Source organism: Indicator indicator, chromosome 14 (assembly GCF_027791375.1).
Source record: "Indicator indicator isolate 239-I01 chromosome 14, UM_Iind_1.1, whole genome shotgun sequence".
NCBI classification, from domain to species: domain Eukaryota; kingdom Metazoa; phylum Chordata; class Aves; order Piciformes; family Indicatoridae; genus Indicator; species Indicator indicator.
In genome coordinates this window covers 14,609,176-14,634,424 of record NC_072023.1, presented here as the reverse complement: position 1 = coordinate 14,634,424, position 25,249 = coordinate 14,609,176, and the positions used below count along the sequence as shown (strand labels likewise).

The 25,249-nt window shown below is 44.1% G+C and overlaps 1 protein-coding gene across 1 annotated transcript; it reads right to left on the bottom strand.

Annotated features, from left to right (window-relative positions):
- Positions 1–158: 158 nt before the first annotated feature.
- Positions 159–22,475, bottom strand: LOC128971456 (uncharacterized). The gene is made up of 18 exons (XM_054387018.1): positions 22,391–22,475; positions 21,761–21,875; positions 20,352–20,526; positions 19,723–19,834; positions 18,658–18,764; positions 17,735–17,861; positions 17,055–17,175; positions 16,693–16,778; positions 15,894–16,018; positions 14,582–14,641; positions 10,846–10,912; positions 9,640–9,734; positions 7,935–8,063; positions 6,430–6,544; positions 5,500–5,637; positions 4,660–4,826; positions 4,136–4,224; positions 159–354 (listed from the first exon to the last, which is right to left on the bottom strand). Exons 1-18 carry the CDS (start codon positions 22,473–22,475, stop codon positions 159–161), a joined length of 2,109 nt encoding a protein of 702 aa, XP_054242993.1.
- Between the last annotated feature and the right edge of the window lie 2,774 nt (positions 22,476–25,249).

Here is a 25,249-nt window from a genome sequence, read left to right as displayed (position 1 = left end):
TGCATTCCACTGACGCCTCATTTCCCAAAAGGTAGTGTGCACTGAAAGCCTAACTCCTCTGGTTAGCAGCTAGCTTTTGAGCTCAAAGCTCAAAACAGATCCTGGAAACAGCAATGCTGAGAGTACAAGGAGGTGATGGAGGAGAAAGCCATGGTGCTCTAATCCATCTTCCATACCTTCACCTCTGGCCAGCTCCTGCTTTTGACTTGCTCCTGGCTGACAGTGGAAGTGCTGATTTCTGGTGAGATGGGCTCATAGGAACGGAGAGACAAGCTTGCAGCAAGCAGACCCATCCGGACACAGGTATCTGTGTCATGTTTAGCAAGCATCCCTGCAAGGATTCCTGCCATTAAGCTGTGGAGAGACAAAAAGACAGCTATGAACACTGGGGTAACAGCTTTGATCTCAGAATCACAGCCATTGGTTTGTGAGGGCATTCATTTGGGCCCTAACCAGCACTTAGAGGAGCAGACATGTCTCAGAAGGTTATAATTAAAAGATTTTGGAGTTTTGTGTTTATTTTTAAATTTGGAGTAACAAAACTGGCTAAAAATCCGGCTGGATGGTCAGACCCAAAGACTGGTGGTGGTGAATGGAGTTAAATCTAGTTGGTGGCCAGGCACTAGTGGTGTTCTCCATGGCTCAGTACTGGGGCTAGCTCTCTTTAATATCTTTATCAATGATCTGGATGAGAGGAGTGAGTGGATCCTCAGCAAGTTTGCAGATGACACTAAGTTGGGTGGGAGTGTCAGTCTGCTCAAAGGTAGGAAGACTCTGCAAACTGATCCAGACAGGATGGATCAGTGGGACAAGGTCAGTTGTATGAGGTTTAACAAGGCCAAGTGCTGGGTCTTGCACTTGGGTGACAACAACCCTGTGCAATGCTACAGGATTGGGGGAGAGTGGCTAGAAAGCTGCTCAGCAGAGAAAGACCTGGGGGTGTTGGCTGACAGCTGGCTGAATATGAGCCAGCAATGTGCTCAGGTGGCCAAGAAAGCCAACAGCATCCTGGGCTGAATCAGGAATGGTGTGGCCAGCAGGAGTATGGAAGTGATCGTGCCCCTGTACTCAGCACTGGTGAGGCTGCACCTCGAATCCTGTGTTCAGTTTTGGGGTCTTCACTACAAGAAAGACACTGAGTTGTGGAGGCATGTCCAGAGAAGGGCAACAAAGCTGGTGAGTCTCAAGAACAGGTCTTACGAGGAGGGCTGAGGGAATTGGGGTTTAGCCTGGAGAAAAGGAGGCTGAGATCTTATTGCTCTCTACAACTACCTGAAAGGAAGTTGTAGTGTGGTGGGAGTTGGTCTCTACTCCCTCATTGCTACTAATAGAACAAGAGTAAGTGGCCTCAAACTGTGCCAGGGAAGGATTAGATGGATGTTAGGAAAAAATCATTTCCTGCAGGAGTGGTCAGGCATTGTAACGGGCTGGCCAGGGAGGTGGTGGAGTAACCGTCCCTGGAGGCGTTAAAAAATGTGTAGACATGGCACTTTGGGACATGGCTTAATGGCCATGGTGGTGTTAGGTCAGTGTTTGGACTTGATGATCTTAGAGGTCTTTTCCAAAAGGATTAATACTACAGTTCTATGAAATAATGCTACTTATTCACACTGTATTTGCTTCTTATCTGAGAAAGCTGAGTTACTTTCCCATTCTACCACATTTTCGATTCTGCCCAGTCTTCCAGGTGAGGTAAAGGAAAAGAAAGTAGTGTAAAGAAGGGAAGAATTTATTTTTCCCTTGTTACCTAGTTACTTCATCACTTCTCTGCTCTTTGTTGATGCCTTGTTACATTACCCAAAGGGTTGTATGGGAAGAGAGGTAAAGTTTCCATATGTATGTGAGAGGGGCAACAGACACAGCTAGAAAAAGAAATCCAGAGCTGAAATTAAATTGTAGATTCACAATGCACTGAGGAGGCCATCAGGAGAAGCGGATGCTGTCTGCCTGGCTTGCAGGGGAAGGCTCTGTCGAGGCATGAATACTGCAGGGTGGTGTTTGTGATTGACAGGGGAAAACTACTGCTTATTCATAGCTAAATGCAGTAATGATGCTCAGAGCCTAGGGAAGGACAAAGGAGAAGTGAAAGAGAAGGGAAAAGATAATGATATTTGAGAGGAGAGAGCAAGGACAGGAAAATGTGACAGCAGGGAGGATTAAAGAGCAAATCTATGGGGAACAGGAAAAGATAACTTTTTCTTTTTTTTCACTCTAATTACCTCAACATCTTTTTATCCATAACAAAGGCAAAGAAGATTATGATTTCCATAAACCATTCAATCTCTCAACAGCTCCCTAAGTTCAGAGTAAATATTTGGGGGAGAATCCCCTAGCAATTCCATGTGCAGGCAGGCAGTGTTTTGTTGTCACGGCAGCCAGGTGCAAGGAGCAGTCAGATGCTGCTCACTGCACACTGCTCCTTGGGCAGCATCTCTGGAGCTGCAGGAGAGCCACAGGGTAGAAGCAAGGTGTGAGGTGCCCTGGATCACTGGTCTGGCTGCAAAGTGTCCCCTGACCAGTGCTTCAAAAGTGTGAGGGTTTGGGAGGGCTGAGCTGCGGATGTGTTATAGCCTTGGGCTGTATGCTGCATAGTCCCTCTGAAGTGCTAACAGGCTGAAAATGGGCAGCTTTGCCAGTTTGTATGCTGTGGAGGTGGCATCTATGTCAATATAATGTCTTGGCATTTCCAGCCTGTTTTGGCACTCTGTAGAACAGGGATTTCTGCAGCTCAGTGGAGCAGCCAGGATGACCAGGAAGGAAAACTTTGGATGAACAAGAAGATTAAAAACTATGCAATGGAGCTGGGGACTTTTGAGAATGGCATTTCTAGATCAATACCACCTCAGGGATGGGAGCTTAGATTTCAGACAGCTTTGGAAGGGAAAAGAAACTTCAAGCACACCTGTGTAACTCAGGAGTTTGGCTGTGGCCAACTTTATCTCACCCTTGCTCTTCCCTTAAGTTTTTTAAAAGGAAAGTAACTCTAAAGAGATGTTTACATTAGCCTCTAGAAAATATTGGTTTATGGTATGGGGTAGTTGTGTACTGAGCAGATGCTGCAGAGAGAAGGCTGCATCCCTGGAGGGGCTGGCAGAGGTTGAGCACATCTGCTAGAAGTAGTGGGCAAAGCTGAGCTTTCTTTAGGACAGGCTGACCCTGCAGGGTTTCTCCCAGCCCCCAATTCTCAGCTGTTACACTCACTGCTCTGAACACTTTGGTCTTCTTTGGAGAAGACCAGCTTGCAGTGGCAGTCAGCTCATCCCAGAGATGATTTGGGACATCTGGAGTGTGTCCTGGTGTTAATCAGGTTAACTAACTTGGCAAGAAAATATTGATTTGTCATAATTCAAATATTGAGGATGCTATAAGTTTCCAAAAAAACTGACTTTTTGTTCTGGCCACTCATAAAATAAAAAAGTGAAGTGTTGCTATGTTGAGTTAGCAGTGCGTAAGAGTAGAAAAGTAAAAGGAAATATCTGTCACATAAAGCTTTTTGGTCTAGCCCAAAGCAATGAAAAGATAAAATCAATTATTGTAGTGCATGAAGCAAGAAATAACCCCCCCCACACTACTATATGTAATTTGACAAGTTAACAAGGAGCACAAAAAATATTTCTCTGACAAGCTGAGAATTGATCACTGGGGCTAGGAGTAGTACCTGCCATTTCCTACTCCTGTGCAGTGTGTTGTGTGAACAGCTAGGCAAGCAATGCAGCAGATTCTTTTGAAGCATCAGCTATTGCCAGAGGCAAATGCAGAACCCTATGAAATGCTTTCATGAGGTAATTTTAGATACTGAGTGGCAGTCCCACTTTTCCATTGGAGTAGTGTGGAAGCAGTTAGTTAATAGACAGCTTTGATGTAAGATGGTTTGCTTTGCATTTACCAGCTCAGCCCGGACTAATTCAGAACTACTAGATTGCTGTGAAAGGATTGAATATTAAAGAAAAGCAAAACTAGTCATGGCAAGACTGGCTTCCAAGATGTGTAGGGAGACATTTTTAGCAAGCTTTGTAAGGAATCACAGTAACTAGTCCTGTTCTTGTGTCCTTAGTGTCTGTTCCTCAAGCAGCAGAATGCTGTTTGCCTTTGCTTTCCACTTTTAGCTGGAGAAGACAAAGTAGTGAGTGATTACCTGTCACCAGCTCCTGAGACGTTGACTATCTCCTCCCTGCTGATGTGGATGGCAGGGTAATGGGTGGCACAGAGGCTGGCAGCAGCAGTCTGCAGCAGGGAGAGAAGGGAAGTTAGTGGGAATTGCCCAAGTTGATAGGGCCATGCGTGGCTGATGCCATCCAAACCTGCATGGATGCCAAAATAGAAAAGGGAAAAAAAAAGAGGCAGTAATCTTTTTTCACACTTTGAAAGAGATCAGCAATTTAAATGAATCTTCCTGAAAATGAAGCTTGCACTCATGAAAATTCATGTAAGTGCATTTAAAATTAGCTGACTATAAACCCTGCTGCTAAAAGCCAGCAATATACGGCCAACAACTTGATTTTCTTTCAGAGCTGTGTATTCCACCCCCAAGCACATACATTTGCCAGCACTGATGCCATCTTTCTCAGGACTGCTGCCATGCCACCAGAAATAGCAACAGTTCTATATGGTTCCAGAAAAAAGCAACTGAGAGGCTCAGTTTGTTTTCTGTGCCCTTACCTGTTTGTGGGCTCCTGGGCAAAGTGAGATGCTCCCTTCCAGGCTCTGGCCACACAGGAGCACACCATGAGCGCCAAGTGTCACCACCACACAGAGCAGGTGGGCCAGCAAAGGACGGGCCAGGGCCACTGCAGTCTGGACAACATCCTCCAACCTGCATGGCAGCTCTTCAGACAGTGAGAAGGAAAAACTGTGATAAAACTTTAAAGGTCCTCAGCTGGCCTTTTTCTGGGCTGGCAGCCTATATATCAGCAGCACTACTGCTATTCATGTGCACTTCTGAAATAATTCTGATATAATTTTTTTCCCTTTAAATCACGAGAAACACAGGATTCTGCACGGCTAACCTTCCATACCATACCTCTATTCTGTGCTGAGAAAATCACTACTCCTGGTACCAAACACCTGTCTCTAGAGACCAAAAAACTGTCCTGAAGCATGACTTTCTCGTCTTAATGCTGTTGGATTCCCACCTGCATGTGGCAGGAAGATTTCATTTCAGCAAGGGGTGGTACCGTTGGGACAGGTGCCCTCAGAGCATCATGCTTCAGAAACATATTTACAAGCTAGAGATTGTTCCTGTTTAGTTGATGAAGTCAGGCAAATGTGAGCTCTGGTTTTGGACAAGGAGCCGTCCCAGGCCTACTGTGCTTGCTGATAGATCTTCAGTCTGGCCTGGGCTGTACAATCCACACAGAGATGGCCATAAGGTGGAAGACACTATGACTCCCCACTGTATTATAAACCAATTTGTTTGAAACGGAGGCTGGAGCAGAAAAATGCTCTTCTCCAGGATCTAGGTTATCTAAAGTGTGACTAACCCTTCTGAATATTCAATACCTGCTGGCAAAGGGTTCCCAAGGGTCCGGTTTATTGCTCTTAGCTCCTGCAGGTTGGGGGAAATGTATGTGAGTGCTTTCCAGCTGTCTGAGATGAATGGCTTAGAGGCCTTGTTCTCATCTGTCGGCTCATAGCACACTTCAAAACAACAGTGCAATTGGTTAGTTAATTAATTAGTGGTTCATTGCTACATGAGAGCAGGACACAGTGTAGAAGGCTTAGCATGGTCTGTACAGCAGGAGTTATAGATGTCATCTATCAGAACTTAAATACTATTTCCCCCATGTCTGGGACAAGATCTCCCAAGGTTTCACTTCTGGTGCCCAGCAATGAAGCCATTGCATGTGCCTCTGGGGTCATATAATTAGACTTCAGTTTTATTGTTCCTCTTAGCTGATTTTGGAGCCTCTGCCAGGTTTTAAGCATGTTGTCTTCCTCTTCAAGCTTTGCTTTTAAAAATGAAAGCACAATCCCAAAGGTTAAGGATGCGTTGTGAAGGGTCCCCATCAGGGCAGGGCATGTATGTACTTTAGGGGAAATAGGAAAAAGATCCTCCCCAAAGATGCTTTAGCACTTATTCTGAGAAGCAAACTATACTGCTGTTCAAACTGGCAGAAGTACACAGATTTGTGCTTGCCCAGGGGTTAAAGGCAAAGAGAGCAGCTTTCCCTGACTTTCTGACAGTGCCCAAGAGCTACAGCACCTATGCTACAGGAAATGTGATTTAGCTGCAGAATGAGAAACACTCAGAGAAAGCAGAAATGTTTCATCCATTTGAAATAGAGCAGCAGAGCAGAGTAAGGACAGCTCATGTCAGACAATCACTGGGTATCTTCAGCAGTCAGTAATGGAGAGCACTTGGGGTATGCAGTGTGTTGGCACACACACAGTTAGGAGCTACAGGGCCAGGGCTGGGCAAGTTCTCCTTACCTGCTAGCTGATGTTCTCTAGCTAGCTGGCAGACGTACTGAATAGTGGAAAGAGGCACATTTCCATCAATGCAAACTAGTGGAGCCTGGCACAGGTTCTCCTTGAACTGGGCCACCTAGTGAAAATCCAGGACACAGAAAATAGCTTGCATTGTTGCACAGGGACAAAATGATTGCAGGCATAAGCCTAAAAGAGTGATTCCCTGAGGAAAATGGATTTTTCCATTTGCCTCATCTCCTTCTTCTCCTTTCCCTGCTCCCTACCATCAAGAGCTGAACACAACTGGCAGGGCCCCTCCAGCAGAGAGAGAGAGTTGCTGCTCCTCACTAGACCATTTGGGTACCTATGGGTCAGTCAGAGACCTACAGGGAAAGGAAATGCAACTGTTTAATGCCACCACAGGATTCCCTGTATTATGCCTGGCTTGACCATGCCTTTGCCTGCTGCGTGCTGTTTAGATGTCCTCTGAGCACAATGCCTCTTGACAGGTGCTTTATTCCCAAGTCCTGCTGAATGATGTAGGGATGGGGGACAGGGGATCAGTAGAGTGGGGAGCTGCTCTTCCCTCCTTTGATTCTCTGAGGCTGAACAACTACTGCCTGAAGGCCAGGCAAATCTTACATGCACTTGTGCAGCATCCCTCTCATGTCTCAGCTAATCCTGGTGGAAAAAATGGCTGCCAGAATGCAATTTCCAACAGAAGACTGGTTCAGAGTTTCCACTGGTCATAACTGTTTCATAAAGCTCAGGAGAATTAATCTGTCAGGTAATGGCTTTCTGTGTCAAGGCTTGGGGAGGCAAGGTGGGAGTGGAAATGGAAGCAATGATTATGTTATTCCCTCGGATGTCTCCACCTCATGGGGATCCTGCTGGTAAGTAAATTGCACTTAACTTTCACATCACTGTCAGTCATGAAGCACAGGCTTTTGTTTTGTCAACAGAAGAATGAGCAGGAAAGGAGAGTGCAGTGATGGGGCTTTCAGTGAATCAGTCCTTAATCACTGCTTCCATTAGTCATTAGAAGGTTTGAGCAGCAGTGCATGTTGCTACAACTCAGCATGTAGAAACAACCAGGATGGTGGAGAGAGACTGGGCAGGAAACTTGCTTTAACCAGTGCTCTGTCCACTTTTGGGTTTGCTGTTTTTCCTGAAAGGCAAGAATACCATTTCTGCAGGTGAACTGAATTTATTGCTAGCCTTAAGATGCCAAAAATTATGTTAGCTGGGACTGGTTAATGAAGAGGATTCCGGCCTATTTGTCATGGATGATAGTAGTGGTGGTACTGAATGGAGTAGAAAGAGAAGCTCCATCTGGGTTAGCAGCAACAGAGGGCTTTGGTGACTTGCCATGCTGCTCTCTCAGTGACCTATGTTGTGTTTTAACTTTAGGACTTCCCATGTTCCCTGTGCACACCCATTTCCTCCTGGTACAGCTTCACCAGTTGCCTTTTGTCACATGTCCACACTCCATTAGAAAAAGTTTACAGATCAGATGATATGCATACGTATTGCTCTGTTATCTGCTGGTGGATGTCCATATCTCCCAAGCCGACGCTGAGCTCCCCAGCACTGGTGATCACAGCACAGTAAGTGGCTGTGCTCTTCCCCTCCAGGTGAAGGATGGCACTCATGTCCTAAAACAGGGAGGGCAGTTATGCATGGAGCATGTTTCTCCTCCCTGCCACAGTCAGCTCATTCTTTCTCTGTGCCCACCTAATCAGTAGCCCAGCTTGTTGTTCTCCTTTCAACCTCCTTTCTCTCTTGAGATAAACAACATTTCAGAGGTATCTCACTCTAAACAGTGCTGGCAGGTGGCTATTTTTTAATATTTGCAATGTAACAAATGCCACCGATTAAGGAAATACTTTAGTTAATGATAGGGACAGGTCTCTGCTGTGTTGTGTTTCTGTCATAATGGAAGAGTGGTCTGCAGCCCTGCCTTGCTCCAGTCACCCACTCCCATAGTTTGTGTGACACTTCGATGGTCTGCCAATATGCTGGCACATCTTGGGAGCACACTCCAGCTAGCAGTTTTACAGCTACCTGACTGACTGCAGGGCCTGACTCTGAAGGAAGCCTTGGAGCCATTTTTACATCAGTGTAGCAGACATAGCTATGAGGTGCACTTTCCCTGTGGGCCTTGTGAATAATCTGGGCATTTCTTGAGATATACATGTGGACAGAGAAATGACATCTGCCCCGGTAGTTCTCAGAGAAGCTGGAGGTTTTAGGGAAAGGGGCCTCTCCAACACTGCTGGTCATGTGTTTTGTTATGAGCAAGAATTGTTTGGTGGCTGGCCAGCAAATCCCCTTCCCTTTGGAGACTGCTCACTTTGGTGGTACAAACTCTGCTGTGCGGGGTGGAGGAGGCATTGTAGAATTGCTGCTGTGAAGCCTTTTTAAACCAAAAAAGAGTTCATTTACTGAATTGCCCAGGTAGCCAGATCAAAGGCCCCCTTTGCCCTGGGGGTCTTAATAGGCCTTAATGGCCCTGACCAGCCTCACCTGGGGGCTACACACCCCCACCCCACACTCCCCCACCCTGGCTTGTCTTTAGCCCTGCCTCTTCAGCAGGGCAATGTCTGATGCCTTCGGTTGGGGTTGTTCTCCTGGCTTTTTCTGCTCTGTGGTGGTTGTGCTCTGCCTTGCTGCCCACAACGAGTTTCTGCTGCTCTTGGCTCCCTGACCTCGGTGGACAAGCTGCTGCTGGAGTCAGATATTCCTCTGGTGCACAGTTAAGGGTGTATGCAGCAACTATGTGGAGGAAACTACTACTCTGATGTTGGGAAGTGTCTAACCCAGGTTCTCAGTTCCAGGTTTTGTCTGTCTTACACTTTACTCCAAACAGACTGATTTCAGCATTTCTTTTCTACCAGTAGGGTCAGCATTTACATATTCTGGCTGTGTTTAGGCGTTACTAGAATTTTTCATGATTCCTTCTGAATTATTTCTCTTTTTCCTTCAAGCATCTCCTCCTGGAGCTGAATTCAGACCCCATGGATCAGACTCCAAATAGTCCATGCATCTAGCCTGTGTCATGGGAGGCGGCTCCTTGCCTTCTAATTGTCTGCCACTAAAGAAACATTGAATTATTCCTACTCTTAGCCTGACAGAAGGTGGCTCTTATATCTGCTAGTGTTGAGAAGAGTTTCCCCTCCATATAACATCATCACTTCCATGCTTCTGAGGTGCCTGTACTGTGCAACATACCATATGGTGACAGTAGTGCAAGACAGATTCTGAATGTTCATCCTTCCCCACAGCTGATAAAAAGAGAGGAGCCTGTCCCAGACGGCTTAAGCAGTCTAAAAAGCAAATGGAAACAAAAGATATGAATAAATCCATCAGAGCAGTGTGAAAAGACAGACTGTGCAGGATGTGTGTCTGTAGGAAAGCCCTCTCCTGGAAAACTTAATGCTCATTAATCCTTGTTTACACACCTCAGCCACAGCCACTGCAAAGGACTGGCTGGGGTTGAGTGGGGCAATCTATGTCTGCCTGCTACACTATCAATTCTCTGGATTTCTTGGAATATCTAGGAGTGCAGTTAAAAAGAAGGGGGAAGAAAGTTCTGTACTTCCCAGATGTCATTTCTCCTTTACCACATTGCTTCTGTGCACAGCTCTTTCTGATGCTGGCCTTCCCACACAGCTGTTCCCACTATGCTGTCTTACTAGAACAACTGCATCGGATTAATGGGAAACTCTTCCTTCTCTGCCTTCAAGTTACCACAAATTACACCTCACTGGGTGCTATGGGTGGTATATTTTGCTCTAGCTTCTCCATTTATGATCTGAAGCGATAGCAGATACGTGTTAGGAAGATTTGGGAAGGGTCAAAAAATGCAGAATAATCCTAGAACTGTTCTGTAATCTGCCCCTGTTTATTTTAATACTCAAATACTGGTCTGCTGCTGCTTGTGTTGTAACATCAGGTGCAATGTGATCCCTTCTTGTTGCCAAGAACTGTAGCCCTTTCTCTTCTATGGTAATTCCTGTGCTTCAGTTTCTCTTGTCCACAGTGCATGGATGATCATCTTTGAATAAGATTCTTGCTCAAAACAAATTCTTGCTCAAAACATACTTCTGTTACAACTACAAGCTGTCATTAATTCAGTGCTGTGGGTCAGGCTGTTCAGGAGTCACTGAAGATCACTGGTGCTTATTTAGCTCTGATTTGGGGTCATTGTGCTATATGCCAGTTAACATATTTGTGGACTTTTTTTTTCCTGATCACAACTCCCTTCCCTTTTATTTCTTGGAATAACCCCTGCCTTTTCCAGGCAGTCTGCCCACTGGTATGTTGCCTAACATGTCCCAGATCTTAACAGTGTTCAGGAGCTTCTACTTTTGAAGGAATACCAAAGAACAAATCACAGCTGGCAGGTACCCACAGGCAAACCCAAGCACTAAGCACCTGCCAAATTTCTTCCAACGCCGCCAAAGGTTCGTCTCACTCTTCCAGCATTTGTTTGCCCACCACCCTGGAAGAATAAATTGTTAATTGGCAAAACTGGGAGGGCTGCTTGGCATAGATGATATGTTTCCATCAACACATGAACAACGTGAAGTTGATGTTGCCAAAATGTAGGACAGCAATCAGAGCAGGAGACATTGAGCTACCAGACTGAGGACAACACCAACTTCTACAGCCATCTACAGACCAGCCTTGATGACAAAGGCCTTCTTCCTAGGAGGGGAGATCTGTTTGATCTTCCCATGCATTGCTAATTTTGGTCTCATTTACTAAAACCTCCTAGAACAACACTAATGAGCCAATATGAGAGGTCTCTGAATTCAACCTGCTTGCAATGGCACTGGGACTCCAGAAATGCTGACCCAGACCTGATTGTTCTGCAGCTATCTTCTAGGCCACTTAGCTCCCCCATCAAGCACTTTGGGTCCTTTTAAATTCATTTATTTTCCTCTTTGAAGGTAAAATAAGATGTTACTTTTGCCTATGCTTCCCCTGTAACTTTACTCAGGGAAGGATTTGTTTCAGCATCTTAAAACTTTTTCACTCATCCTTTTCTTCCCAGACATCTCCCTTATCAAAAATACCTTTTTTCACCACCTCTGTGGTTATCAACTTCTCACTTCTCTTGCCTGTCTTCCACTCCTCTGTCCATCTGTCAGTGTGTCACAGTCAAATTGTTGGACACAGGCAATCCCTCACCCATCTCCTCCTCCTAATTCTTCTGCTAGAAGAGTTACAACAGTAAGTGCTCAGATGAATTTGGGCTTCATCTGACTACCAAACAGTTTTAAAGACCTTGTTTCATAAAATCCTGAAACATACTTTCTATTTTTGAAGAAAGCTTTCCATTGGCAGTCATAACAATCTTGACAGTTCTGGTTAAATTGGAGCTCTCAAGAACATGTCGTGCATGCCTGCAGCTCCTGGCTCAGACTTTCTGTGCTCCATGTTAGCCCAGCTGCACCAGAATGCCCCTGCACATAAACATTTTTCTTGCTTGTAGACACTGCACTCTCTCCTAAACAAATGAATATGCTTCCATCTTGCAATAAGGAATGTTCTGCCTTCAAGACATTGCTGTTCTTGGGTATTGTCAAACTTGTACTGAAGCTCTCCAATGACCCTTCTTCTTCACCCCTGTTAAGCTTTACATCTGTCCTTTGCACATAATACTTCAGTCCTATGACTGTGAGAGGCACCCCACCCATCTAAGTATGTTGTTTTATTACTGTCTTCCGACCTTCAGACTGGTTTTGTTTGCCCTGACTCTCCCCACTTCTGTAATCTGTAAGACTTGGTGCTAATTCTTGAATCCCTTGCTTTTCTGTCTGGCAGTTCTCCAGTCTTGAACTGCTCAGACCACCTGAGCAGAACTGCCTGTATATAAGCAACCTAAGGCCTGTGTCCATCTTTCCACTACTTGTCATTCCTCATTAGCTCAAATGCCCCTCTTAAATTTGCTCCTGCTCCCTGGAACGCAATTTCCATCTGCAACTATTTCCTGTTGAGTGTTGCAGATTTTTAAAGCACTGCACTCGGCTATTTTAATTCTGAAGCTCACTATCCCTAATACAAGCAGCCAAGGGAAAAAAAAAAGCCCTAGTCCAAAGTGAAAAGCAAGGATGCTTGTTTAGGCAAGTCAGACATGGCTTTGAACACTATCCCCTTTTTCAGTATTAAAAGAGGGTAGTAGCTGCCATCAGTAATGAGCACAAACTCTATTTCATGCAGTTTCACTCTCTATTTTTCAAAACTGATGCCTGCAGTACTGCTGAAAATACCCATGGCATGCTGAGCTTCTCCTTTAGCCCCCACACAGCCCCAGGGCACAGTTTCAGGTTTTTTATGCCGAGCCTTGCCCTGACAGCAGATGTACCACTGTCCTGATCAGAGACCCAGCTGTGGGTGACCTCTGCTGCTGTACAACCCTACAGGGCCTAAAAGAAATGAAGATGCTAAATCTGTCTTTAAAGGGCAGGTGGGTGCAGCAACAGAGAAACTGGCAGCCTGCTTTTGAAGAAAAATAAATGGTTGGCTCCTCATCACATCTTGCCAGCTCAGCTGGCAACTGCAGCTCTGAGCAGTACTCCTGTGTCTCTTCTATGCTGTGTTCAGGTAGGACTGTCTGAGATGGGAGAACTTGGATGCAAACGGGTGTGCTGAGGTGATTTGAAATAAGACTGGGCTGATGCTTTCTGGCAATCTTTCAGAGAATTGAGAGTTTCCTGGATCTTCATGTAAAATGAGACTCTATTCAGCTTATGGGTATCCTGAGAGAATCATAATGCTTATTCCAGCTTCTAAGCAAGACAATACATCTTTCTCTGATGGTCAGATAGTTACTTAGAAAGCACTTTACTTCTGGATAGCTTTTGAAAGCTATCTGGGAATTCCAACCAGGACAACATAAAACTGCTTGCTTACTGAGACAGCATGAGATATAAGTGGTACCCTAGTGCTCTGCAACAAATCCAACATGCACGAAGGGTGAGACCTACTGGGTGCTGAGCCCTGGGGAAAAAAAATCTGTTTCTAAAAGCCAAAATAAAGCAATGCTATTGTGAGTGCCTTTTACTCTGTGCCTAGCCACAGTAGTTGTCAACAGGAACGTTTTGGCTGTCAGTTACTGCCAAGCTGCAGTAGGATTTGGGTAGCTGTTACAATGATCCATCAGATAGGGCTTGATGCTATACAGAAGGACAGCTAATGCCTCACTTTTCATGCAACATTAAGGTCTACTTTTATCTTTTTCCCTATCAGCTGTTCCCAGTAAGGTCTTTAGTTGCCCTTTGCCCTCTCACCATGCTGTGAGTGGTCTGACATGCCAAGGAATGGCTACCCACTCTTGGACACAGCTTAGCTCCTTGTCCTGGTAACTGAGTGTGAGATATGTATGTATTCAGATCACAGCTGAAACAGTTGAACTTCTGGTTTAGCAAGCCTTCACAGCTGGTGCCACCATGTGTGTCACATTACAATACTGTTTAAAATGTTCTGTTTCTTTTAAAGCATTTTCCCACTTCTTTTTCTGGGGAGCTCCAATCCTTTATGGCCTAGGAAGTTGTCTGTTTTGTTTAGTTTTAGCTGTCAGTACTACTTTGAGAGAAGTTCTTTTACCACTGTGTGTATTCTGCACAAAGACTCTTGTTCCTATTCTTGCTACTTTCCATAGTTAAGACAGTCCCAGGCAACAAGGGCTGGCTCTTACCTGGGAATTTCCTCCCTATGGAGTCTGTCCTTGAATGACAGGTTATCATGGCACAGCAAAGTTCTCTATTAATTGCTTCTGGCTCTTTGCACATGTGCTTTGAGAGCAAATTTTTGGGCTCATAGCATCAGATGATAGTTCCAAGGCACCTTAGCATAGACTGTAGAGGCCAGAGTCATATGTGGAGATTAAAAGGATGATTCATTGCTCTTTTCCTGTCTTGAGTGGTAGGGATAGCAACTTCCAGCATAGGAGCAGAGGTGGGCAGTATGCATCACTCCATTGCCCACTTAGACAACATACCAAATATGCAGCACTACACCTTCCAAGTCTGCATGTGTGCACATACAGATGTGTGGATAACATAGATGGATACCACCCTCCCCCTCACCCCCATCTGACTTGGCACTCCTGTAAAAGTAGCTGGAAATGGTAGTGGTGCTAATAAAACTATTATAGATACAGTACCAGGATGACAGGGTTCTGTGCCTTGGCTATAAAGTCAACGTTGATACCTCCAATCACCACCTTTAAGAGTGAAGAAAAAGGTAAAATGTGGTTGGAAGGACCTGAGGAAAAAATTTCTAAGTCTTCTTTGCTTTTCCTAGTAATTTTCCCCACTGTGTTGAAAGCCATTTAATTTACAGTGTGGAGGCCTGTGCTTATTTTGGATGGCTAGACACAGGCCTGTACAATCCCAACTAGAATCAAAATCTCTTCTATACCTTGCTTTCTGGATTATGCCTGTTCATAGTTAGCCCCAGCAGGGTTGGTGGGATGTCACTGTGTACATAGATGGGTGCTGGCAGTTTCTCTGTGTGGTGATAGATAAAGAAGTTGCATGGGTCTGGTCATGTCAGTGCCCCTGAAGCCATCTCTCTTGGGACAATTTTTGACATATCAAATTTCAGAACTATTCAAGCACTGCTGTATTAAAAAAAATGAAATAAAAGGAAAAAGTGGGCTGAAAAATGCAGTAATTTCTTGCATGCTCCCAGAAGAAATTGTTGTATGCAGTGACACTTTACAGGTCTTGTCTCGTTGTCCTACAAATCCAGAAAAAGCAGGACAGCTCCACAAATGGGAGGTTTCCAGCTTCTTTGGAGTCATACAGCTATTTTTTTCTCATTTCATCAAATGCTGCTGAGTTATTGCCTCTGGAGTCACTGCCCTCTTTGATGTTGACAAATCCTATTGCAAATGAGATTAAGAAGATTTTTTCAGCCCCTCTAAAGGCTACCTAAAAGAGATTTCCTGTAAACTGCATGGCATACACAAAATCCAAGATCAAAGAGAGTATTAGAGTTAAAATGATCTTGTTTGGGAACTGTTGTATCTCTTGTAATTTTGGCAATCACTAGGAGGAGGCCAACATAAAGAGATATTTATGAAATACGTATGGGTAAGCAGCCTAAAATATCTTCCTCTACCCCCTTCCAGGTCTACCCCTGTAGTCATAAGTTCCCTGGCACTGAGAGGCAACACACTTGAAGTTGTATGTAAGGGCACAGCAAAAGGTGATTAAAGTTTTAATGAATTTGATGGTTTCAGACTTAATGGGATTAGGCCACCGTCAGTGTTTATTCTCTGTAAATGTGGAGAGGAGGAGGAGAGGATATTTATCTGCAAAGAATAAAAAGTACTAAAAAGAGTATGTCTGGCAGTGTGCAGCAGAAAGATTGGGCTCTGGATGAGTCACCTTTTAGTTTTGGGAACAGATACAAATTTATCCTGTGCTGTCAGCAGAGAGGCATTATATAGAGGGCAGCAGGGAACTCACTGGCTGAGGTGGGGGTGTGTCGTCTTGCTGAGGCAGGTTCCCCTTCCTTCTGGCTTTCTGTAGTTTGCTGAGGGCCACTGCAATGCAGCTGCCCACTCTGGCATTGTTCTGGATCAAAGCTAGGTCTGTTTGGCACTTTTTTGAGGAAAAGAAAAGAGCAACCTGTTGGAACCCTATGTAGGAACTGTCTAGGAGGAGAAAGCAGAAAATACATGTTATGAGACTTGATGGATTTGATCCTTCTTTATCATAATCCTTGGGGACATGTATACTGGGTTACAATACTGCATGAATGCCCTGATTTTTTATATTTTTTCACCTTCCACCCTCTGTGGCCATGGAGAGGAAATCTGTAATCTCTGTTGGATAGTTAGGAACAGAATCAAAGGCTTTACAGAGAGAAAAAAAGGTGGCAGTGTGATGTTCAGTGCAGTGTTCTGTGAAGCCCAAGTGTGCAACTTCTGTGAAGCCCAACCTTCTAGTGTACAACCCATCACAAAAAGGAGTCCTGAGGCTCCATTACAAGCAGGATCAGATGTGAGGGATATCTTTGGGCTCTGGACCACCTGCTGTCTAGGCTGGCCTCCCATTTTTAATACAAAAGTGGTTGAAGACAGTAAGGGTGCTCCTGAAAAAGCAGAATGCAGTCACTAAGTTCTCATCTGTTGCAGATCCTGAAGTGTTTGCCCTTTGCTAGACTGCCAATTAAAGTGACAGTGTTTTCCACCAAGTGTTATCAGAAGAAATATGAAGTACACTGGAGTACCTTCTTTTCCCCCTCCATTCAGTAAAAGGATACTGGAGTCCAAGGATTTTCCATCAGTTAATTCACTGATCTTCTGTAACATAAAAGGGGTCACTTCTTTGCCTGTGATCCCTTTGGACCTGCAAATGTCAAGAAGATGCCTGAAGATGAGAAGGACTGAACCAGCATCAGAGAAGCACTGCTGCTAGCAGATAATTTATCTCCATAACCACATACCATAAAAAGGTCCTCTAAGCAAGCTTCAGGTTAGATAAAATTACAGATGAAAGCATGTTGTGGGTTGACCCATGCCTGAGCTTAAGCTGTGCTACAGCCCCTGCAGCAGTATCTCTGAAGTTGTTTACTTTCCCAAAACCACTGGGTGAGAAAAGGACAGGGCTTAGGCTGCACCTCACCTGGCTTCGCTGAGAGCTTGCCGGATGGCCTCCTCAATGACCTGGCCTGAGGTAGCTCGCTCCTGGGGACAGGGCACTGCTATCAGCACCCCACTGTTCAGGCCTAGACCCAAAGCGCTGGCTGGGAGAGGACAGGCAGATCATTAGCAGTTCTCCTTGGATAAATCAAATGCTGAAGGAAAAATACAGGGGAGAGTGGGCATGGGGTGACGGAATCCACAAAGCTGAAGCTCCTCTTCTTTGCTGAGGTAAGGATGGGATCTTTTCCAGCCACCAATGAATCTACACCTGCCTATTTCTATTCAGTCTGTATAACAAAGGATGCAAAGATCTTAATTTTTTTTTTTTAAGAAAGCTTATTCCACTTCTCATGGTCTAGAAGCTGGTTTTGTAAGCACATTAACACACTTGTTACCTCCCCTTCCCCAGCATGAACCAAACTTGTGAGTATGCCAAGGTAGGTGCAGCTACCTAAAAGACTTGCTGGAAAGAGTGAACTTCCCTCCTCCTTTGTGTGAAGCACTGAAGCAGGAATGGGGGAGCTGGGAAGGCTTGTTTTTTTCAGGACAAACTCTTCTCTACAGTTAAAATGCATTCTCAAAGGTGATTTTTTTTTTTTTTTTTTTTTGGTCACTCTTTTTTCCAGGGTCCCACATAGGTCTTTCCCTTATGAAACACACCAATGAGTTCAGCTGCCTCCTCTTCATCCCGGACATGATATGGTGCCTGAAAGCCACTCCGGCGTGAGAAGAAGGCTGGGAACTCCCTTGACTCTCCAAAGGCAGCCACGCAGACTCCCTGAGTCTCCTGCAACAGTGCAGGTGAGAGAAGCAGGTCATCAGTAGAGGGGAAGGGAACCCACCCAAAGAATGGGACTTTTTCCTTCTACCCATTTAGAAACTGCACAAGGTGTGGTTGGTTTTACAGCTTCTGATCTACTACTCAGATTTTTCAAAGCAAAGAACCAGACATGGTAACTGGTTAGACAGAATCTGGCTTACTGAAGCATAGGAGACATGCACATCCTTCACTTGTGCTCAGAGCTGATTAAAAGCCATGCAGCTGCCATTAGTCCAATACTGAGTCTAAGGTAACAACCTGTGATCTGAAGTCATGAGCTTACAGCAATACGAATGAGTTCTGCTTAGGACTGAGAGGCATTGACTTGGGCACCTCAAAGTGCTAACCCTAGTGGTTTCCAACAAACCAAACTTTAAAAAGTAACTCTTCCAAAATGATCTTGATTCTCATTTTAATTCTGATTTTATGCTACTGTTTAATGGATCTAGCTTGCCTGATCCATCAGTTCTGAGGCATTCTCCCAGAAAAGCAAGCCCAAGGCATGGCTAGTGCTGCCTTTGGTCTCAATTGGGATAGCTGCAGGAATGCCTGCTGGAATAGCTGCTGCCCCTTGGGCATGGACATGTTTATGTCAGGGAGCAGCCCAGTGTTTGTACAGCCCCAGGATGAGAGAACTGTAAATATGACTTCACATCCTCCCATTTCTAAAAATCTTAGGCTTTAATACCTGCCCCAACACCACTGGCCATTCTGTACACAAAGTACAACATTATCTGCTTCTGCAAGTAGCTCATGCACCTACCAGATACTCCAGTGTCCTGCCAATATCAAGGATAGACTTGACTCCTGCAGATACAACAGCAACTGGAGTTCGTCCCAGCTCTGTCAAGTCAGCACTCACATCCAGAGCTGTCAAGGGACAAGCAGCCATTGTGTGGTCATTGTGTTGTAGTCCAAGCAGATACAATCTGCCCTCTTAAAAAGCTGTATCTGCCTGGGCTGTCACTGCCTGCTTTTGTAGCCAGATAGGTCCACAAGTAAATGCTACAGGTTGAGGTCATACCTTTAGGTGTTGAAGTTGAAAGAGATATTGACAAAAAAAGAAGCCACATGACTTAGGGCAGGAGTGCAGCCTTGCACTGTGTGTCTCAGCTCTTTGATCACACTGATAAACACGTGCAAAAAAAAATTGTATTAAAAACACAAGAAGAAAGTGGTCTACAACAAGAACCAAGTTCAAGAAGATGGGACATTATTCAAGTAAAGTTTGATTTTTGATATTGACATCACTAGCAAAAAAACAAAAGGGCTACAGTAGCTTGGGAAACTCCCTCATCCAGAATTATACCACATCTGAAAGGAATGGTGTTCTGCTATGCCAGGAATATATATGGGTAAGAAGAGACAATGTACTTAAAGGTCAGAAACTATACTGCCAAGGCTGGGCTGTTTTCCAGAGAGGAGTACACACCTCTAACACAGGCTAGGGCCTAAGCCTCTCTTGTGGTGAGACTCTCCTTCTCAGCTGAAAGAGAGAGGAGAATAAGGTGGTGCTCAGCAGGTAGTATCAGCTTACCCAGGAATTACAAAGTGGGAGAGATAGAAGTCAGCTTCTGCTGCACCAACAAACAATATCCATACATGCTGGTGTAAGCAAAGGACAAACAGAAGCTCCCACCCTCTTAACAACTGGCCAGTGCTCAAGAGGAGCATTCTGAAACTTCTTGATAAGAGAGAAGAGAACATGGGGAGAAAAACATGATAGTATGGTCAAGAAGAAGGATTACTGCAGGACAGACTAAGAAAAAGGAAAAAGGCTGACTCAAACTAGTGACAACATAGAGAAAAGTAGAATGTATTTTCTTACTGTTCTCTCCTCCTCGATGAACCCCTCCTATGCCACCTGTCACAAACACAGGGATTCCTGCTTTGTGTGCAGCAATCATTGTTCCAGACACAGTAGTGCCACCAGACAAACCCTGTCAGGGGACAATCAGTTGCAGTCAGCACCCCAAGTGGCCCAGAGAATACCACATGCAGGCAGCAGTGGTTGTGGTCTATCACACAGCAATGTCACAACAGCCTGCTGTCAAGAGCTGACTAATCCTCATCCCTCCTACATAAGATGTTCTTGCCTCAGTGATAGCAAAGGCCTTCATTTTCCAGGGCTCAGGGTCACCCTAAGCACTGTGCTCCAGATGGCCTGTGTGTCACATACTTTACATGTAATGTGATGATGCCTTATCATGCCAATAAGAATATTCTTAGCCAAGAGCTCATAGCTTGCCAAGCATTCCAGAAAGACTTCTCAGGAGATGGCTGTTATCCCCTTACTCTGTTGTATTTTGACTCTAGATAGGATTATGTTTTAGTTTACCAGTAGAATACCACTTTACATGATATTTTCCCAAGGTTTAAAAGCCACCTGTCTTGAAGCTGGAGAGCACTATACTGTTGCTATAGAAAGCACCACAATAGGAAGTGTGCATACTGTACCTGGCTGAGGACATAGGGAAGATCTCTCCGAGACACTTTAACTGTGTTTTTACTGCTTGCTAAGAACTCAAGTTCCTTGTCTGTGAGTCCCACATGGATTTGACCTCTTAAAATACCTATAGTGGCTGGCACTGCTCCGTTTGTTGTTACAATTTTTTCCACCTCTCTGGCCATGCTAGAGTAAGACAGGACAACAATCACAAAATTAGTGAGGCAAACCTTTCCAGTTTTATACAGTTTTAGTGATTTCAGTGAAATCCAGTTTCTCTTCTCTATCTTCCTAATGGCAGAAGTCACTGTACTTGGATTTGCAGAAGTGCAGAACTCCCATTTTCAAGACAGCAATGTCCTGAATTTTGAGAAAAATCATGTGGTTGGCAGACAAATCTGTTTGTACAACAGACTACTGAAAACAGACTCTGTCAAAAGAGGACTCTCTTGTACCTATTACTTAGTATTTCTCTGCTGTCACAGAGCTTCACCAAATTCACTATTTAAATCCTGTTCAAATGACTGGGATGTATTGTTCACAATACAGGCAGTTAGATATAGAGTAACAACAGTGTCAAAAAGCTGCAGCCTGAGGATACTCTAGGGCTGCAGACCCGCTCTTTCTCAGCTTCACTAGTTTTACTCTTGATCATGTGTATGCCATCCTAAGAGTGGCTTCTTCTCCCTTTCTGAACTATCTGTACAGAGCCCAGTCAATCTTTATCTACTCAAACTACTTCCTCCCCAACCCCAAAGTTTTACAGCTTCATTTTAAGACAGCAAAATACTGGTCAGGTTAAAAGCAAGATGGAAAATCAATACCGAAACCATCCTCTACTTTCTGGAGGCAAGGATGGACAGGAAAGTGCAAGATTTCTGGCCTGAGCTCAGTGAAATGCAAATCTACTTAACATCAATAGCCGAAGGGTGGAGGTGAGCTTTTTTTTCTGTGCAGGGCACGGAAGACAGTAATGGATCAGCAGCTCTGACAGTAGATGCTCTTAGTGGTGCTATGGAACAGGTTTCACTATTGTATTCCTGTCCTTTTTGCATTACAAAAGATACACCAGAAGGAACTGCAGAGTGTTTTCAATGTCTGCCCCAACTATGCAGCTGAAAGTGCTTGTGGCTCCGTCTTAGAGCTAGTGATGACATTATCTGCTGCCACACTTTAATGGAAGCCAGAAATTTAAGGTGTTGGATAAGGAGATAAGTAGGTACCCCACATATGTGAGATGTTTCTGCCCTCCTTAGAAGTCCAGATATAACTGCATGCCCAACAACTGCATGCCTAACAACTTGACATTTAATTTTCTTTTACAAAGGTTTTGGGTTGACCAAGAACATTGATACTGATCCACCAGTTATATGCCTCATTCTTACAACCTTGTTTAACAAGGAACATCAAAATCCACCACCTCAGATTCTGAGGATAGGCCATGCCATGTGTAATGATGGTGCTTTCCAAAGCTACAACTGGTCTCCTGTTCATTAGGGCTTCCTGTACAGAGGGATGAATCTTGAAATAAGCACCTGAGGATAGACACAGAAAATTGAATTATTTGCTTGGATATTTGCAGTAACTACTGAGCCATTTTATTAAAGGTAGATTGTCATCATCATCACAATAAATGTATTCTCTTTTTCAGCTGTTCTTTAAGGTGAATTCACAAGTAACTTCACAAAGACTAAGGCTGTGTTTTTATGTCAATTAAATATTTGCAAAATATCTTTCCTGTTAATATGAATAATAATCCTCATCATCACTGAGTGCCGCTCTGCCACCGTATTTGCAGCTTGGTTGTTATTAGCTCCAGTAACTTTAACGTTACTGTGAACAAACTGAGCCCTGCAGCCATGCCCAAAGAGTGTGTTTTAAAAGAGTGGAAGCACCAAAGATACCATAGTAACTCAATATATTATAACACTATCATATATAAAGTCTATTGTTGCTCTTTGCTTCCAGAACACTGCCAGCAAAATCCCTGCTGCATTCAGATGAGAAAAATGTTTTCTACCCAGGAATTGTTTCAGAATACACTACTCACCATGCAGAAATCTTCTCACCTGGGTGGTCCCATGTGCCACAGTGGACACATGTCTTTCCAGGGTGTAAGTTATCTTCCTAATCATCTTGAGCATATGGATGGTCCTGAGATAACAAAAGTCAGGTAAAAATTCAAAGAGTAATTTAGCAGTGATGTGACTGTGTTAAGCTAAATATATACTCTCTTGCCTTGATCTTGGAAGGCAATCAACCCTTGCTAGAAGATTGCCTGGAGAATTCCTGATGTTTCAAGCATGACCAACGATTTTGAAGCAAAAGGTTAAGCTGCAGAAAGGGAGTTGGAAGAGTTCATGTGGCCCATTGCCTATGATGAGTTGAAATCATGGTGGAGCAGAGGAAAGGGTGAGAAGTAATGAACTAGAGAAGGTTTAGAAATAGACAACATTCTAATTTCAATTACGTGCTCTTGACAAATTGCAGGCTGGCCACTGCCGCCTCAAATCTGAAAGATCACAAGGAGAAATCTACAAGCATCAGAATGCTATAAAGAGATGAATATATTTTTTGCAGGTGTCTAGGAGGAAACAAGAAGTTTAGTAAAAAAAAAGAAGGGAGCTGAACTGGTAAACCAGACTGTAACTACAAGGAGGAAAGAGCAGCTTTCCATAGAGCCTGGAGTGCTTTATGCAGGGTTACATTACATCACCCTTCTTTGTGCAAAGCCTCAGAAGCAGAGTGGCAATTCAGCCCCAGCAACAAACTCCAGAACTCCTCTGGTCTCTTAGTAACTCCTATTCACTTTAATGAAATTAATTTCCAAACACAGAAAGAGGGGCAGAGAATTGTAAAGGTTAAAAGACCAATCTAGTATGGGCCTTGGGGCAGCTTCACTCTGATGCCTAGATGCTTTGTGTATTTTCCCTGGGCATTTGGCTATATCCCTCGAGCCCTTCTCTCCCTCACCCCTTCAACAGGACGATTTCTTTCTTCACTCTTTCATACCTATTATTAATTTAGATGGGAAATTGATTAGAATACAGTACTATGTTCATGTTACACTTAGCACCACATGGCTCTAATCTCAGTACAGTGTGTGCTACTACATTATACAGAAACATCTTATACCCAGGAAGAGTATTTTTGCCTAAATCTAAAGAATTCAGCAACACAGGATGGCTTGGGCTGCGTAATGAAGGAAAAGAGGGGCCAGTTCAGCTAGACATCTCTCAAGCCATCAAGATAAACTTTGTCATGAAAAGAAATACACACCTGACCAAAACTGTAGACTTTTTTTTTTTTTCTAATACTTTGTAAAGGCAAACATCTTCATTAAGTTTATGGAATCATATCATGACACACAGCAGCAAGAGCTCTTACTTTGTGAGAGACACTGCTCCAGCAGCCTGAGCAGATCATGCAAATGTTCTGGAAGCCACAGACCTTGTTCTCCAGGACAAAGTCAGCTTTGGAATAAATTCATTAAGCCAACAAAGTTATGCCAAGGATTGGTTTAGCTGCTGGAGTTGTGCTCTGAATTTTAACAAGTCTCCAAATTCAGAAGCACAACAGCCAGGATTGCCCAAGCTGTGCTGGCCAAAGGATAAAAGCCAGCTAGTAACCAGCTGGTAATCACCACAAACCAAATACAAATTAGCTGATGTTTGCTGGAAATTCAGCCAAAATTCAGTCTGAGGTGGCTGGAAGTTTTTTAAAGCTTGACAAGTTTTGCAGTGAGATCCATCCCACATTCGCCTCGTAACGAAACCTCACAGATTTCTAGTGTAAGATTCAGGTGCCTCTAGCAGTGACCAGCTTTCCTCCCTCCTCCAAACCATCCCTGTTTGCCTCCCCTCGTGATTGATCCGGCACATGCGACCTCAGGGAGCAACGGCCTGGCGTCTCTTACCTCTGGGCTTCTGTCTCCCGCAGGGAGGCTGGGTGGGTACTGGAGCGGTGCCTGGGCAGCCGTGGCAGAAGGCGGGCAGCTAGCCGCTGTGCCTGGCTTATTATTAACCACAGGCACAGCTGAGCTCTGCAACTGCTTGCTGCCTGGGCTGCGGGGAGCCATTTCACGACAGGGTGAGGGAAATGTGTGTGATTATTTTCCTTCACGCAGTGCCGGGTTTTCCCCTCTTTAAAAGACTTTTCTCAATTTTCATTTTTTTTTTTTAATCGGTGAATTAATTGCTCACTAAAGCAATGTCTCTGCAAACTGAGCCCCCTTGTACTTACTCCTAAAAAGCAGAAGAATTGCAGTCATGCCTCCCCCACAACTTCAACAGATGCAGCTGTTGAATTTTTTCTTCTTGGGTAGGAGCTCTACCCAGCAAGGGATGCTATAGGTATTACGACATTTGTGTGACACAGATGCTTGGTTACACCAAGAACAAACTATCATGCTGTCCTACTGTAAAGGTAATCTATTCTAACAGGTTTAGAGTGGCTTTGAACAAGGGTTTTGAAATTAATAAACCTTTGTCCCTTCATAAAACATAAGGATACTTTGAGATCTAGTGCACAGATATCATGCATGTTTCAATTTTATAGTTTACAAAAAACACCAGAGGTCAGTTAAATGACTACCCAGGAGGGAACTGATTTACAAGATAAAAGACATGCTTCTATGCAACTTCAATGCATAACATGCATAGCTAAAGTAATTGCTAGTGTATTGCCGAAGTAATTAGTATCAAGGCATTCATTTTACTGCAATCCATTAACCAGGAAATCATAAAACATAGGTCGTTAAAGCAGTATTCACAATTTACACTTGTCCCTTTCAAAAGAACCTTCCTACAACTTTTGTTCAACTCAGTAGACATGAATGTTGTCTTATTTTCTACATCCTTCCAATCTTTTCAACTAAACACATTCAAGGAAACTTCAAACAAAGCTTGCT

What these genes read in the sequence shown, in the direction of transcription:
- LOC128971456 (XM_054387018.1), bottom strand. Translation starts at nt 22,475, where the DNA reads ATGATTAGGAAGATAACTTACACCCTGGAAAGACATGTGTCCACTGTG. An exon ending in TGGAAAATCCTTGGACTCCA is followed by an intron (nt 16,019 to 16,692) that starts GTATCCTTTTAC and finishes AGTGCCAAACAG; the next exon opens with ACCTAGCTTTGATCCAGAAC. An exon ending in AGCAGATAACAGAGCAATAC is followed by an intron (nt 6,545 to 7,934) that starts GTATGCATATCA and finishes GATTTTCACTAG; the next exon opens with GTGGCCCAGTTCAAGGAGAA.